At 39.5% G+C, this 16,422-nt stretch overlaps 1 protein-coding gene across 1 annotated transcript in view; it reads left to right on the top strand.

The window, feature by feature from the left end:
• usp31 (ubiquitin specific peptidase 31) overlaps positions 1 to 16,422 on the top strand; it is a 300,296-nt gene that overhangs the window by 19,168 nt on the left and 264,706 nt on the right. Inside the window, exon 2 of the mRNA XM_076266583.1 lies at positions 13,442 to 13,579. Within this exon, the coding sequence (XP_076122698.1) occupies positions 13,442 to 13,579 (138 nt within the window). The remainder of the gene's footprint in view (positions 1 to 13,441; positions 13,580 to 16,422) is intronic.

Genomic DNA, 16,422 nt, shown 5'->3' with positions numbered 1-16,422 from the left:
ACGAGGATTTGCTGAATTTGCGTTAATTGTTGCGATCGCAACATCGCGAATTCCTGGAGGGACTGAATAATATAGCCTTCCAACAGGTTGAAGCAGAGCTTTGATACCAACGTTATCGATTAGTTCCACTTTATTGTATGGCTCCATGTTTAATGACATCGATAGCAGACAAAACAAACTTTTGTTTTCTTTTTTGATCAAATGCGCAGCAAATTATCAGACGAAGCACCAGGCCTAATTTCACTCCACGACTCCGCGGACCAGCAGTCTCCACGTTGCGGACCCATATTTTGAGAAATGAATAGACAACAACCAATTTCAAATCTTCGACACGGTCACCGTTAGACTAGAGGGAAGAGGGGATGGGAAAAGATCTGGGCATAGTTCTTCCAGAACTTCGTGCCAAGTAAAAGCGTTGTCGAGATGTTTGTGTGAAAGAAACGAAGCGTATAGCCTAGGCCATAGTGTGACATGCGTAAACCAATGGTGTAGAGATGACGCTGCAGGGTTTTATTTAGGCTAAGAGAGCCTACGTTTGCATTTAGGCAATTTCTTTTCACAATACTTTTCTTTTCACATACTACCTACTAAAATAAATATTATTTTATTGCATTTGTATTGGTTGTTTAGAGTAAAAAAAAATCGGTCAGTCTTAACTAGGGTTGGGCACCGAAACACGGTTCTAATATGGCACCGGTGCCGACACAAACGGTAGTAACTGCATCGAATAACAACGTGGATTTCGGTGCCTCATTTCGGTGCTTAAATAGCGTTTAAAAAATAAAAAAAAATGTATACAAGGCATCACTGCATGTCATGCGCCATCTCTAACGTCTTGCTCTGATAGCAACACATCCAGATACAGTTAGCTAACATATAATAAACACTGGATGTATAAACCAGAGGGGTGCACCACATAGGCGAGTGGACAGTGTTTGACAGCTTGCGTGAGCCCAAGTAGCTTACTTCAAAGCGACATGCGAGCTCCTGTCAAAATCTAGCAGTGGGCCTAACTACACACAAGCAAAAGGCTATGAAACAACGTCAACAGTAGGCTAGCCTATACATTACACAATATCCTTGCTAATGCGCTAACTGACATTTATTTGAAATGTTATCAGCAAAGTTGTAAGGTGAAAACTTTATTTCACGGTGTGTTAAACATAATGGCATGATATTAATCTTTCATGTGCATGAGGCCCATATAGCATCACAATGAATATGAAGATCATGTTAAAAGTTAGCTGGCAAAAACATAAATATGTAGGTTACATACCTGATGTCACTGAGCTGTCAAAGAGGCTACGAAACCATCTCCGTACGTTATCGCTATAATAGCGAATAGCCATAGTTGCTGTTAAAATACTAGGCTAGCACTGGGAATCTAAACACTTCAATACCGACATGTAGCCTAACATGTTCAAAACTACTGCGTGTTATGGGTTAAGACAAGAAATGTCTTGAAGCATTTGGGAACACACTGAATTAACTGGAAAATAGAGTCCCTGTTAGATTAGCTTGCTTGCAAATGCCGTTGTCCATGACCTGGCAGTTTTATGGCAAGCGGTTTTAACATGCATTATGGCAAACCGCCTACACTGGGTAAACTTGAAAGCAGAGCTCACCATTGTGTGTGCATGCATGGCAAGCTGTTTTAACATTTAAATGTATTATTCATAGGAGCAATGAGATATTGATAGTAAATTGAACATAACAGTTCAATTTCATGTTCAAAATTGTCTTATCAATAAAAAAAAAGCAATTCATGCTTTAGACCATTTTAATTTAAAACATTTTAAAAACAAAGCACCGGTTCAGGCACCGTTTCGGCACCGGCACCGTTTTAAAAGTATTGATTTAGCACCGGTATCGGATAAAACCCAAACGATACCCAACCCTAGTCTTAACGCAAGTTTACAACCGGCAAGTCGGTCGGACTAAAAGGGTGAAAAAATAAATATTTGGGTCAGTTCTAAATTGACAGGGTCAAATATTTTTATGGATGGCCTGACATTCAGCCATCCTTGCATAGGCCTACGAAAACTGTCAAACTGTGGCAGGGCACCTTTACCGTTTGAACCGTATACCATAAGTTGAAAATTTCCGCCATATTGAACCATCCGCCATATTGGATTTTATCGAAAGTGAAACTACATTTTCAGAGGTCGCACATTTTCTCCGATTTTCACGAAACTTGGCACAGATGATTTTCAGACCATGCCTGACAAAAGGTAATAATAATAATAATAATAATAATAATAATAATAATAAGCTTTATTTGTATAGCACCTTTCATACACAGAATGCAGCTCTAAGTGCTTTACATTTGAAGCATGTAACAAAATAATAGTCAGTCAGTCATTATCAATCACATTTCTTCATTGCTGGGGCCGTTTATGATCCACTCAGCAACATATCAAAAATATAGAAAATGACATATCATAAGACTGGCAGCCTTAACCCTCTTACCCCCCACAAGCACGCCATATGGCAACTGTGGCAAGGAAAAACTCCCATATTCCAGGAAGAAACCTTGAGCAGAACCTGACTTAATAGGGGGAGCCCATCTGCTTCTGGCTGGCTGCGCCCTCCAATAGCAACAGATGTAGAATAATCTGAAAAAGTAGTCTACAGGATAAGACGAGTTAACTAAAAGCTTTCCTGTACAGGTATGTTTTCAGATCTTTTTTAAAAATATTTACTGAACTCGCCTGCTTGATGTACAGAGGCAGGGTGTTCCATAGTTTGGGGGCATAATGGATAAAAGCAGCTTCTCCACTTTGTTTGTGGAGCACTTTGGGTACGATTAAAAGATTAGAATTGGATGATCTAAGTTTCCTTTGTGGTTGATAAGATATTAAAAGCTCAGAGATATATGAAGGTGCTATGCCATTCAGAGCTTTGTAAGTAATTAACATAACCTTAAAATCAATTCTATAGGAAATAGGGAGCCAGTGCAGTTCAGCCAACACAGGGGTGAATCCAATTTCTTTAGATGTTTTTTGGGAAGACCAGTGAAAAGTGCATTGCAGTAGTCTAACCTGCTAGTGATAAAGGCGTGAATTAGTTTTTCTGCATCTTGTTGAGTTAAAAAGGGCCGCACTTTGGCAATGTTTCTCAAGTGGAAATAGGCTGTTTGAGTAACTTTACTGATATGGGGCTTAAAACTTAACTCTGCATCTAAGATGACACCGAGGCTTGTTAATTTTGGTTTGACCTGGTGTGCCAAGTTCCCCAGATTACTAAGAACAATATCTCTCTTTAGTTTTGGTCCCACCAAAAGTACCTCTGTTTTGTCATCATTTAGTTTCAGAAAATGTTTGCTCATCCACTGATTAATGGAGGTTAGGCATGCAGTGAGGGAGCAAAGGCCATCTGGGTTAGTTAGCTCCACAGAAATATACAATTGGGTATCATCTGCGTAGCTATGGAAGTTTACATTATGCTGACTTATGACGTTTCCCAATGGAAGCATATATAGGGAAAATAGCAGGGGACCATGGCAGCTCCCCTGGGCCACACCAAAAGGCAAGTCATGTTTTTCAGATACATGATCTCCTAGACTGATATAAAAATCTCTGCCAGTAATGTAGGTTTGAAACCAGTTTAGAGCATTATCAGAGAGACCCACCCACTTTGCAAGGCGGTGAATTAGGATGCTATGATCAATGGTGTCAAATGCCGCACTCAAATCCAGAAGAATAAGGATTGAGACTTTGTTTGAGTCAGTAGCCAGTCTGAGATCATGTCTGACTATTTTTACTAGAGCCGTTTCTGTGCTGTGATTTGATCTAAAACCTGATTGGAATTTTTCAAGGATACTGTTTTCGTTGAGGAAGGTATTTAACTGATCACAAACAACTTTTTCAAGTACTTTGCTCAGGAACGGTAGATTTGATATAGGCCTGTAGTTGCTCTGATTGGTATGGTCAAGATTTGACTTTTTAAGTAAAGGTTTCACAACAGCGGTTTTAAAAGCAGTTGGAAATATACCTGTTTCTAATGAGGTATTTATTACCTTAAGAATAAAGGGAGCTAAGCTATCATATACTTTTTTGAGGAATCTAGTAGGGATTGGATCTAAAACACATGTTGAGGAGCCGGTTTGAGTTATAATTTTACCAAGCTCAGATTGGACCTTCATTTTGGGGGGCTGTTTTTGGGTGTACTATCAAACATATTACTTGTGTTACCAATAGCCTCCTTTATAGAAATTACTTTGTTTTTGAAGAAGTCTGCAAATTCTTCGCATCTTAGAGAGGATGCCTGACTGAGTGTATCAAAAGATGTTTGATGCAATAGCCTATCAATGGTAGAGAACAACACCCTAGAGTTTCCACTGTTTTCAGCAATTACCTTAGAGAAGTGGTTCCTTCTCTCATTCCGAATAGCTCTATTATAATTTGCTATTTTTTCTTTTAGAATGGCACGGTGAACCTGTAACTTAGTTTTTCTCAATGTTCTCTCAGCTTTTCTACATGATCTTTTTAGATCATGGATATTTTCGTTCATCCAAGGTGTCAGTTTGCTACAGGGCCTTTTTTTAGTCTTTAAGGGTGCCACTCTATCAAGCATAGCGCCTAATTCATGATTGAGAGCCTCTACCATTTGATCAATGGGATGATGTAAAATATCTAAATTTATGGAGTCTATAAGAGCTATGAACTGCTGTTCTGCTCTAATGTCCAAGAGTCGCGATTTGATTGCAATTTCGGTATGAATTTTTGGAGTATGTAGTACTATATTAAAAGATACACAATAATGATCAGACATAATTATATCATTTACTGATAAGTCTGTGACTTCTATCCCTTTAGAAATGACTAGATCGAGGGTGTTGCCAAGGTTGTGGGTGGGTCCTGTAACATGCTGCTTTAGCTCTAAACTGTCCAACACATTAAGGAACTTACTGGCTTTAGCATCAGTTGTCTTATTGACATGAATATTAAAGTCGCCATTTACAATTATCCGATCATAGCTAGTGATGATGAGCGACATAAGTTCAGAAAACTGGTTGAGAAAGCCAGCCCATAGTTTAGGAGGGCGGTATAAGGTTAATAGAAGTACAGCTGGGTCAGCCTTCAGAGTGAGGGCAATGTACTCAAAGGAAGCAATTCACCAAAATTGACTCTAGTGCAACTATATTTGTTTGAGAGAATGGAGGCAATTCCACCACCTCGTTTGCCTTGTCTAATTGAGTGGAAGAAATTATAATTTGGGGGACAAGTTTCAACAAGAACAGCTTTGCTGTCTGAAGTCAGCCAGGTTTCAACAAGAAACAGAAAATCCAATTGTTTTTCACTAATAAAATCATTGATTGCAAAAGTTTTGGTAGTATGTGCACCTATATTCAGTAAACCCATGTTAGCTGAAAATGCCTCTGGCTTTTGAGGAATATGCTGAGGTATGGAAAGAATATTTGTTAGGTTTCTAGTTTTAAATTTGTCTTTTCTTTTTACTATACGTTTGGTAGAAATCAACGTTGGAATAGAACTATAAGCATAAGTCATGCTATTGCATGAAGCAGCTTGATCTATGGTAGTAGTATTGTATGTTACCCTGCAGAAAACATTCTCAGACCCATCCACATGTATAATGCCATTCGAATCAATACCTGGGGGGCGTGAATCTGTAATATTTTCTACAGAATGTCAATGCCTCAGTGTGGACGCTATGTTGTCAGAGAGTAGCCTGGCTCCATGTTGGTTTGGGTGGAGACCATCACGCTTCAGCATACTGGGCCTCTCCCAGAACAAGCCCCAGTTGTTGACATAGGGGATGCTTAGGGAAGCGCAGTAGCGTTTGAGCCAGGTGTGGAGATCGAACAGTCTGGACCATCTCTCAGCACCTTTTCTGTAGGTAGGGAGAGGCCCAGAGATGACAAAGCGTTTTTCTGTGCCCATCAGGGTGGTGATGAGAGTTTTGTAGTTTTCCTGCAGTGCTACTGACTGTTTATCTCTGATGTCGTTTGTGCCCACGTGTACGATGATGTTGTTGACCTTGGTGTGGCAGGCCAGGATGCTTGGGAGTTTCTGCTGGATGTCAAGGACCTTGGCACCAGGGAAGCAGTAGACCTTGGAGGGACCGCTACATGATGGGGGAATGCAGAGGTCTCTAACCATGGAACTGCCGATGACCAGGGTGGAGTTTGATGAGGTCCGGGGAGGTGGGGGTCGGGGGGGCGCCGACTTTGAGGAGGGACCAGGATGGTTGTCTCGGGGCAGGAGGGGCTCCTCATCCTCGGTCAGAATGGCGTAGCGGTTTTCCAGTCGTATAGGTTGGGCTGGGCCTGAGTGCCGTCCGGACCGTCTGCCGTGCTTGTGATGCTTGCTTCTACGCCATGGCTCAGGCTGATGTGGAGTGGAGCTGGCCAGCAGAGCAGGCTTGGTTCTCAGCAGAGGCCGGGGAGAGGCAACAGGGACAGAAGTTGCATTAGTGCATGGCATGGTTAAAGTATTGGAGGACAGAGTGAAATCAGGGCATCTGGCATTAGTGTGTGTAAGAGAGGTAACGTTGTCGGAGAGAATGGTGTCGAGGAACTGTTCATCCTTCTCAATCTGATGGAGGGTCGCTATTCTGGCTTCGAGTTCCACTATCTTTTCGCTGAGAAGGACGCATGAGTCGCAGCCTGGTGCACAGCTGAGGGGAGGCATCGTGTCGCGGCGAGGGCTCGTCGGTGTCAACTTTCTTTTAAACGTTTGTTTGCTAGTTGGCTAGCAACAGCGATATCGTGCAGTTCCTTGATAACTCGAACACAGGTAGCGGGTAAGTAATCTGAGAAAATCTCACTTTTATATTGAGTCACCAGTTTTGAGAGATGTTAGAAGGAATTTGATGCTTTCTTCTTCCAGATAGCGTTTCCTTGGCCCAGTATTATTTTCAGCCCTTGATGCTGGCTTAATCGTTTCACGTTAACGTTTGACAGAAAAGTTTGGCGATCAAGGTTATAGAGTCCGATAATCCAAAGCCTCGAGCAACAACAGTTTATGCAACAGTTTGTTCACGAGATATAATCAGTAGCCAGTAAATCCGTAGAAAGTAGATGGTAACAAGGAGATTTTAAGATAGATAAGTTTGGAAGTTTAGGTAGTTACATACGGAGCACGCCGACCGGAACCGGAAACTCTAGTCGTCTATCTATGAGTTATAGTTATAGGCGTTTTCGATATTCAAAAGCGTTAACACAATACAGCCAATCAACAGGAAGTGAGCTCTCAGCAAGGCTTTGATGTATGAAGTCCAAACTTGGTGCAGATATTTCAAATAAATATAAATATCATTGATTACACTATGTTGGGTTTTGTGGAAGAGAAAATTCACAGTTTTAGTAGTAGTATTGGGCAGTATGCAGTCAGATAGGTCACCATGGGCATATTTGGATTAGCTACAGGTGGATTCACAAATAAATAAATTGGCCTAGGGACCTACATTTGGCAATGTTTATAGAACGGACTAAAAATAATGTAGGCACTGATGTTCTTTAAAGAAGAACTATGTAGGTCTGGTTATTCCTTCGCTGTTTCTGGGTTTTCGCTGGATTTGGGCTCGCATTTTTCACGACACAGCTCCCCCTGCAGCTTCGGTAGCAAGTGACTGCTATGCTAACCCCCCACTACCTAGCGAGCTAGCCATTAAGAAACCAAGCTAAACACATACAGGGCTCACTATAAAACGGTCGAGCAAACACATTGTTCGAGAGACTATCAAACCACATTACAAAAACGAAGTTCACACAAGGGTAGGCTACTTACAATTTCAACAGCAACAAAGCCAAGTCGGTGTCCGTTTTGCAGTCTTCTTCGAAACTACAATCTGACTACATTTTCGAGGCGCTATTGGATACTTCCGCTAAGTCACATCCGGTTTTCTTCGGACCAGGAACAGAAAGTTGCATATTTGGTTTTTCTGCGGAGAAGCGATAGGGGGAGACAAAGCACCCACCCACCCACCAAGCACCCAGTGTTGTGGAACCATCAGAACGACTCTGAATCTGCATAATTAAGGTCATTTTTGCTGAAATTGTTGCATAGTGCTTCTTTAAAATCTTGTTTCCTGTAAAAGTTGTCAGTCATTCTTATCTTCGCAATGACCGATCCCAAGCCCCGCCCCCTTTTACTATTTCACAATGAGGACTTCGGAGGACCTCGGTCAACCTCGGTCAATTTTGACATTTCTAGTGTCGATTCTGTATGACAATACGCCGGTTATGCGAATGCTATAATGCTTCTTTTGCGAGTAGCGTAAGTATCAAAATAACTAAAGAGCTCAAAAAGGTTCAAATATATGCCTGAGGTACTTGTAGAAGTGACATCCGATATCCTGACCTTGTGAAATGTTTGTACGAAAATGTTCCCTTTATTTGTGTTCATAATTACACACAAAAACATAACTAAACCTGGTTTCCATTGTTGAAACAACAATGGACAACATTAAGCCTACGCAAAAAAGAATACACTTTACCTACCTTGCAGTAACTAACTCGCACACTCATACAATTGGAAGACGCGCTAACAAAGGCTACACCTTCAATCACGTATCGCCTTACACACAACCAGAATGCTTTCAGCTTTTAGGCACAGGCTACCTTGCCATGTTTAACTTGGGATAGAAGACTGTTCACAGAAATAAGCTAACGATACATTTTTCCAAAAACGCAACAATAGCCTACTGCGATGCATTATCTTGATGGCTGGACGATAGCCTAATGCCTTCTAAAGATCGAAATCACCAATATTAGGCCTACTACATTGCCCACATTTAAATTAAGTATAACAGTAACCAGCGGGCACTGATGAAGTTTAGTGCAAGACAAATCACGTAGCAGCAGTGGTGCACTTGATAGTGTCTGCCTGCCATGCAGATATGTTGTGCGTGGTATGGTTTAATCTCGGGATAGATCTAGTGGTTTCTTTTCAATACACTTGTATATTTTAATTTGAACTCTTCCTAATAACACACTCTAAAGCAGCCATTCAAAATAATAAGTATAGGCCTACTGAAGCGAGGCTATCTCTCTACCCCCCCAGGCATAAAAAAAAAAAAGGTTTGGTTCCTGTTGGTTGTCAGTTGAGGCCATGGGTCGGTAGGGATTTTTTTTTTTTTTTTTTTCTCCCCAAGTGGCAGTAAGGGATAGGTAGAAAATCAGTCCCTCCAGGATTTCACGAGGTTTTTTGAGACTGTTGCGACCTAAAATGCCTGGATGGAAGTTGTGGTGTTTTTAGCTGTTTCTTGTGGAGAAATTGCGGGAGGAAGTGAAAATTGCAAAAATAGTTGCGATTTTTTTTTTTTAAAATTTAGGGCAATTAAGGTTAGTAAGACCAAAATCACACTGATAATCTTGATGCTTATTAAAAAAGGATAATCAAAGGTAAACAGTAAGGATTACAGAAAGTCAAAGTAGGCCTACTTTATTTGTGAAAATGCTTTGACTGAGGTAATTCACAAAGCAGTATAACCTTTCGTAGAACTGTCCAAAAAAGACAGTCACCTAAAGAGATGGCATCATGTCATATGTTTCAATACATTCATATATTTTGTAATTCATATTAAGTTCATATCTTTTTAATAATTCATAGTCTGTGGCCTGCATAATTACTAATAGCCAAGTAAGTATCTAGTAATTTCATATTGATTTAAACTATTTGACTACACTTCTGTTTAATGTCATTACATTGGTGGTGTACGTCTAATTGACTGCCTGCCCCTTTAAGGACGTGAGAGTAGCCTAATTACATTTCTGAGTGGATTGGAAGGCTTGCATCTCACTGTGTTCGGCTACGAGTGTAAATCACTTTTTGCATAGTGCATTACGATATGTGGATGCAATTGGGAATGTCTTCTATGTCATTAGTTAAAATAAATGTTAAAAAAAACAACTCGAATGAAATCATTCTTGGATCATAGAAGAGGTAAATGTCTTGAAATTTTATTAATTTCTATGATTTTGGTAGCACTACTTAAACTAAGCCCACAAGCTAGCAAACATGACATAAGCTAAAAGGACATATCCAGGTAAACGTTTGCCAATGGGTTGGGTAGCCTACTCAAATGTCAGTAAACCAAGTAGGCCTTAATTAACTTACTTTCATAGCCTAGGGTTAGCAACACCAGGTTGAGAGATGCAAGTAAGCAGATCATTAACGTTAGCCTTCTATTTATTGTCATCAAAACTGCAGAGGAACGAACACGTTAGGGCAGTCTTTGGTGTCATACAGAATGTGCAGAACTAAGTGTGCCATCTGGCTCAATATTCTGCGCGAGGGACTGTTGTGGTAGGTGAAATGTCACGGTGAAACTACGATGATTGGTCAAATTTGCGAAAAAGTTGCGGTGTTTGGACAAAATTGCGAGTGCCTTGGTAAGTGACGAAAACAATCGTCTTCGTGAACAGCTGTGCATAGGCTACTTTGTAAAAGAGAGAATACGCTCATCCCTATACATAACGCAAGGGGTAATTAATGTAATAGTTCGCCTTTTATTTGTGGATTTATTTAATGTAGCCTAGACTATTTAGTGTTATTTCTTCCCCAAGCTCATAAAATAAATTTGGGTCGCACATAAATTGACAGGGTCGGTCGGAAACCGGAACCCAATAAAAAAAATTTTTATGCCCCAACATGAGCTGCTTAACAGGCTAGCCACTCAAGTTACGAACTTGGATCAGCTCTGTCTTCAATTAATCCTCAAAATATGGTTAGATTTTGTTATCTTATTATGGACACGTCAACACAATCTGTTTGTGCAGATCTCTTTATTGAATCAGAGTCACATCTTAAGCAAATAAGGTAAACTACCTGCTTGTGATAACGTGCTAATTGTTTATCCCCAGTTAAAATGCATCCCATTAATAAACAAAGAACAAAGAAAATAAGCGATCCCGACAATGGTGGCAAAACACTAAACTACTTGACTGCTAGATAACGGGGCTAAACATACCCCAATGACTATGATTCTGAATACAACTAGTTCGCTAGTTTTGTCAACACATAATTGGCCTTACTCGCAAATACATACAGTATAGCGACCATAGAAATCAAAAGCTTTACCACCGGTACGCTCAGGCCAATCCAAACTCTCATCTGTTGTTCCTCGTTAGTGGAACACACTGCCAGTTCCTACAAGGGCAGGGACATCCCTCTTCATTTTCAAAAAAACTCCTGAAGACCCAGCTCTTCAGAGAACATCTCCTCTCATAGCACTACTTACAACAAGTCTTGCTGATCCTAGCACTTACCACCTGTCTTGAACTGACACTCAACTATTTAAAAACAGCACTCACTGATGCACTTATTCTTACTGTTCTACCGTTTTTGTCCTAAAATTGTTGAGAGAATTGCTTTAAAACTTAAACTGTTACCATGTTTGGTTAAAAATGCGTCAGCCAAATGTAATGTAATGTAATGTAGACTAAATAAGTCTTTTGTTTTTGCACTGTTTGGCTGACAGCCTCTAAAGTACCTATAGGCATCAGCTCAATTTAATTTCCAGGAAAAGTTTTTTTTATGTTTTAGCCTACAGCAGGAATTAGTGCCTGGCATGTGGGGACGTGGCATCACGATGGTTGCTTTCCATCATGATGTCTGTCAACCATCACGATGGACATCAGTTTGGGAAAAGCCTTGCTGCACAAGTGACTGAGCTACCGAAATAAGTTCTAATGCGCATCCGATGGTTTGGGGATATTGTTGCACACTATGCAGAAGGTTTCGGTGCTCAACCTGTTGTTACTCTTCAGCTAAATAAGGTGTTCCAGAGAGAAGTTGTATGTTCCGTTGCAGACAAATGAATCCATAACACCATGGACATCAATTCTGATGTAAACATACCAGTGCAAATAACTCAAGTCTCAGTAGGCTATTTGTGGCGGTTTCTTTATTTGGTAAGTGAAATTCGCATTTTCCTCTCGAGTTAAACATGTGCTTGCCTGTGCCAAGGCTGTATATGCCTATTGGTGTTTTGTTGTGGCTATGTTGTAAGAATGTGAAATTGATATAACAAGGCTTTTACGGAATAGGCGAAAAAGAGCACAGAGATAAACAACTGTAGTGGGGCTTACGAGATGGAAACGAAAGGGAAAAGGCGTTTAAGATGTCCATTTAAATTGTAGCCTAATGCACTCATGCATGTTTTAAATCCGAAATAAGGAGGAATATGAGGAGGCTGCTGTAAAGAATGCATCTGCAATCGAAACATGAAACACAATCGCAGTCGTTCATTCAAGATCAACAGAGTAACACAAGTAACAAACTCAATTTCAGTAATTGTAATTGCAACGAAATTTTAGTAATTGCAATTGCATTACTTGATTTACAAAAATACTTTGTTACATGCTCGTTACCACTAAAAGTAGTGGAATTACAGTAACACATTACTTTGTAATGCGTTACTCCCAACACTGGCCATGTTGTGCTATGTTATGCTGATTATGCAGAGAAAAGTAAGACCTACCATATTTAGCTTTGCATCTTACTTAGATGGTAAATCATCTTATTTCTGTTACATTTTTGAGTCAGATGTCAAATGTCAATTTACTCGTTCCTGCAACTTGCAGTTATGAGTAAATTTTTCATAACTTCTTAACCAGGTTAATTAGAGATGATAATTAGATTCTGTTTTTTTCCACTGAGGAGAACACAAAATTGTCTATCTCTCATGCACTATACTATAGATATTAGGTTAATAATTTATCTTGACAAATTGATGTTTTTGTGTTTTTGAGGTTTAATTTTGATAGTATTGTTTACATTCAAACTTGTTTCAACTCAACTTCTTGTTTCACTCAAAATATAATGTATACCATTTTAAAGGGCAAGTTCTCCTGATTACAAGGGTGCGTACATTTTAATTAAGTTAGAATAGTGCAGTTGCAACAAACAGTGGTTCGGAGACATTTTCCCTTTCTTTGTTCTGTTGTAATGTATTTGTGAGTCTAGCCTACACAAAGCAGATAAATAAACAGGAAATAAGGGAGACCACCTAATAAAGGACTGTTATTGCATTGTATTGCATGTACAGCAGCAAAAAACTAAGTCAACAAAACATTATTGTTAAAAAAGGGGTGTGGCTCCTTTTAGTGGTAGGCTACTATGGCGAGAGATTAGGTAGATGGATAGCTAAACTGAAAGAGGGAGGCTGGCAACTAAAGTAGGTAAAAGTACACTTATGCTTTGTTGGTCATTGAAAAAGGCTGTTACTCTTTGGACTGAAGCTGTATCTTGCATTTGCCTTGTGCTCACAGCCTGCAGCTCAAGTAAAGTGTGTTAGCCAGTGAAGTTCATGATAACTTCTGCAGGAGGATCCTATAGCCGATATTTCTTGGTAACACGGTCGCAAAATGCAAGCATGTGGTGGCAGTCTGGAGCCCTGCTATAGCACTAGGAATGTAACATTTCCCCTGTGTACATTTGAAAAAAAAAATAATATTTTTTTTCCCTCCTGTCAGAGTGCTGTCTCCAAGAATGCCATGCAATACAGGGGCAACGCTCAGCATGATGCCCAGGAGTTCCTTTTGTGGCTTCTTGACCGAGTACATGAAGACCTCAACAACATTGTTCAGTCCAGTGGTGGACCCTCTATTAAGGTAAAATTTGTGCTAGTAAGAATTCTAGTTTAAAACATTCAAATGAAAAAACGATTAGTCAAGATTAGGGCTGCTAATAAAAAAAATGTCCAACACACCCACCATCCCTGCTTCCTATGGGCGCGGCTCATATTCTGGGTTTATCATTTAACCATGGTAGATAGTTTCTTTGTCCAGGTTTGGACTTTACTTTTCTCATAAAACCATGTATGATGCTGTGAAGTTTAGCCATGAATGATTTACACTTATCCTCTATACATTGCTCTACAAGGTGCTCATTCCAATTTACTTCCTCAATTGCTTTTTAAGATGACTTAGGATGTTTTCACACTTGGTCCCTTTCAGACTTCTAAACAAACTCAGATCGATGGCTCAGCATTTTTTGGGCATATGTGAACACGGCAACCGAACTTAGACCCATCTAACACCTCAGGTGGTGGCCTTGGTGCGGTTCGCTTTGAAGTCCGCTGCACCCCCACACTTGAAATAGACATGGTGTCATTGGGGTCTTTTTTATGCCAAACTCGGCCCATGTCCCTGGGTCAAACAAAATCCAGCACAAGCTAAATTCTTTGTCCAGGTATGCCCTTATAAAGGTTTAGCTGAGTTGTGTATGTTTTGAGAAGTGTGATCCATAATCAGCATCCATGATGACCAAGTGGTCCATTTTGGGATGGGGTGAACATTTCAACCACCAAAACACCATACCCACAGTGAAGAAAAGCTATAGAAATGAAAAATGTATGTCCAAATTTATGTCCATCCATAATGTGGAGAATAGCTATAGAAATTAGGGCTGTCAATCGATTAAAAAAAATAATCGAATTAATTACATACTCTGTGATTAATTAATCACATATTTTTGCTGTGAAAGTATTTAAATATTTAAATTCAAATAAATCATTGAATAATCAGCATTAGTGACATTAAAGTTCAAAAACTCTTTTATTATTATTTTCACTATTCAAATAATTGCCATAATAATCTATGATATGACCTAATATGCTGAGGAAATAAATTCAAAAGTGCTTCGAGAATGTCAAGAGTTTTTTTTTCACATACAAGGCATTTCAGGCCACAGATAATAACCTAGGGGACACAATGAAAATAAATTAACACTCCCCTCAATGTCAACACTATTTCTTTGCATTGATGTGCGCCTTTAGAGTTGACGAACTCCGGTGATATGCAAATTCCTTGCTGCAGACATTGCATAGGACTTTATTTTAATCAACACTTTATTTTTATCAACACCATCAGGCCGTTTTTTAAAAGTAAATGTTCCTATCAATGATCTAGGCAGCACATTTTCTTCTCTCTCCTTCATTTTACAGTCTAAAGGTTACTGACTAGAACGGCTCGGGGTCAAAGGTCATACGGAATCGATTAATCTGCGTTATTTTTTTTAATCAACTATTTTTTCTCAAATTAATTAATCAAAATTAATCAATTATTTTGACAGCCCTAATAGAAATGTATTCGTTTTGGGTGTTTCTCAGACAATGGAACCAGGTTGCGGCGCTGCCATGATCATCCAGAACATACAATAATAAAATGATTCCACCTGTCAGTAACGGAAGTTCGAAGTAGACAGTAACCAACAAAACATTTTTTTAATGTAACCTAGGCCTAGTATATAACGTTATGTGGGAATTGCAAGAAAACAAGTGAAAACAATTCCTTACTTTAACCACGCAATTGCGCATGTGTCGTTTATTAAAACGGTAGGAAAACTGAATTGAAGACGGCGCCGTCCATCAACAAAAACAGCACCGAGTCAAAACATAATTTAACGTCCCACACATGTAAAGGGACAGCGATCACTCAAGACCTAGGCCTACACCACGAGCGATGAACGTGAAATGCTTTGAATAGCCTACAAAATACTGCATTTAGATGACAACTGCGTATAGAACCACTCTAATTTAGCTAATGGTAAATTAAGTATATAGCATTCACATTTAAAGCATTCAATAGTCTAATGAAAACTTGTTCAGTTAAATTGTTCTCATAAAAGGAACAGCAGGCCTACAGAATATTCTAAATGTTAAATTCAAAAGCATCTAGCTAGTGACAGGAGGTTTTAGGGGAGGAAAAGAGAACAAACTGTGTAACCTACCTGATTCCACAGTCAATGTTTGGTATTTGGTCTATAATTAAGCCTATAATATTTGGCATTTTTGAATCCATGAAAATTAACCAAAATCTAACAGACCCCAGTAACACATCGAATCACTACAAATTTTGAAAATCGGCTTAAATTGGCTTAAAAAAATCGATATTGTATCGAATCGTGATGAAACTTGTGATTTACGCCCCTAAATGGCATCCTTACAATTACTGTTGTTTTTGGAAGTATTTGTCATGCAAGCACCATGCAGTAATGCAACGAAATCATTGTAATAGTTTGCAATTTTTCATTAGTAAAGCAGTCCACTGATGTGAATGTTTTCACTGACTGCTTTAGTGTCAATTGTGCAACAACAAGACCATAACAATGATAATGGTTTTATATATCCATATAGATAGATTTCTGGGCCTATCTTAAACTGGATTTTTTTTTTTTTACAAGGGGTGTGTGTGTGTGGGGGGGGGGGGATCAGTCGTGTTTCTCTCTTTTTTCACCACAAGTGTTTGCTTCCCTGATTAAACCACACAATGATCCAACTATACAGCCAACAAGGCAAGAAATGTAACAGAAAACAATATTAACAGTTTAGAGTGGGGCGGTGGTAGTGTAGTGATTAAGGAGCTGTGCTAGCGTGCAGTAGCCTGAAAGTTGTCGGTTCAATCCCCGGCTTCCATCGTTGTGCCCTTGAACAAGGCACTTAACCCCAAAATTG

Source organism: Alosa pseudoharengus, unplaced genomic scaffold (genome assembly GCF_046254945.1).
Source record: "Alosa pseudoharengus isolate Yale_2024_CS ecotype anadromous, Long Island Sound unplaced genomic scaffold, YU_APseudo_1.1 YU_APseudo_1.1_scf_4, whole genome shotgun sequence".
Taxonomy (NCBI): Eukaryota; Metazoa; Chordata; class Actinopteri; order Clupeiformes; family Clupeidae; genus Alosa; species Alosa pseudoharengus.
Note: the sequence above shows the minus strand (reverse complement) of the source record. Positions and strands in the feature narration are given on the sequence as shown.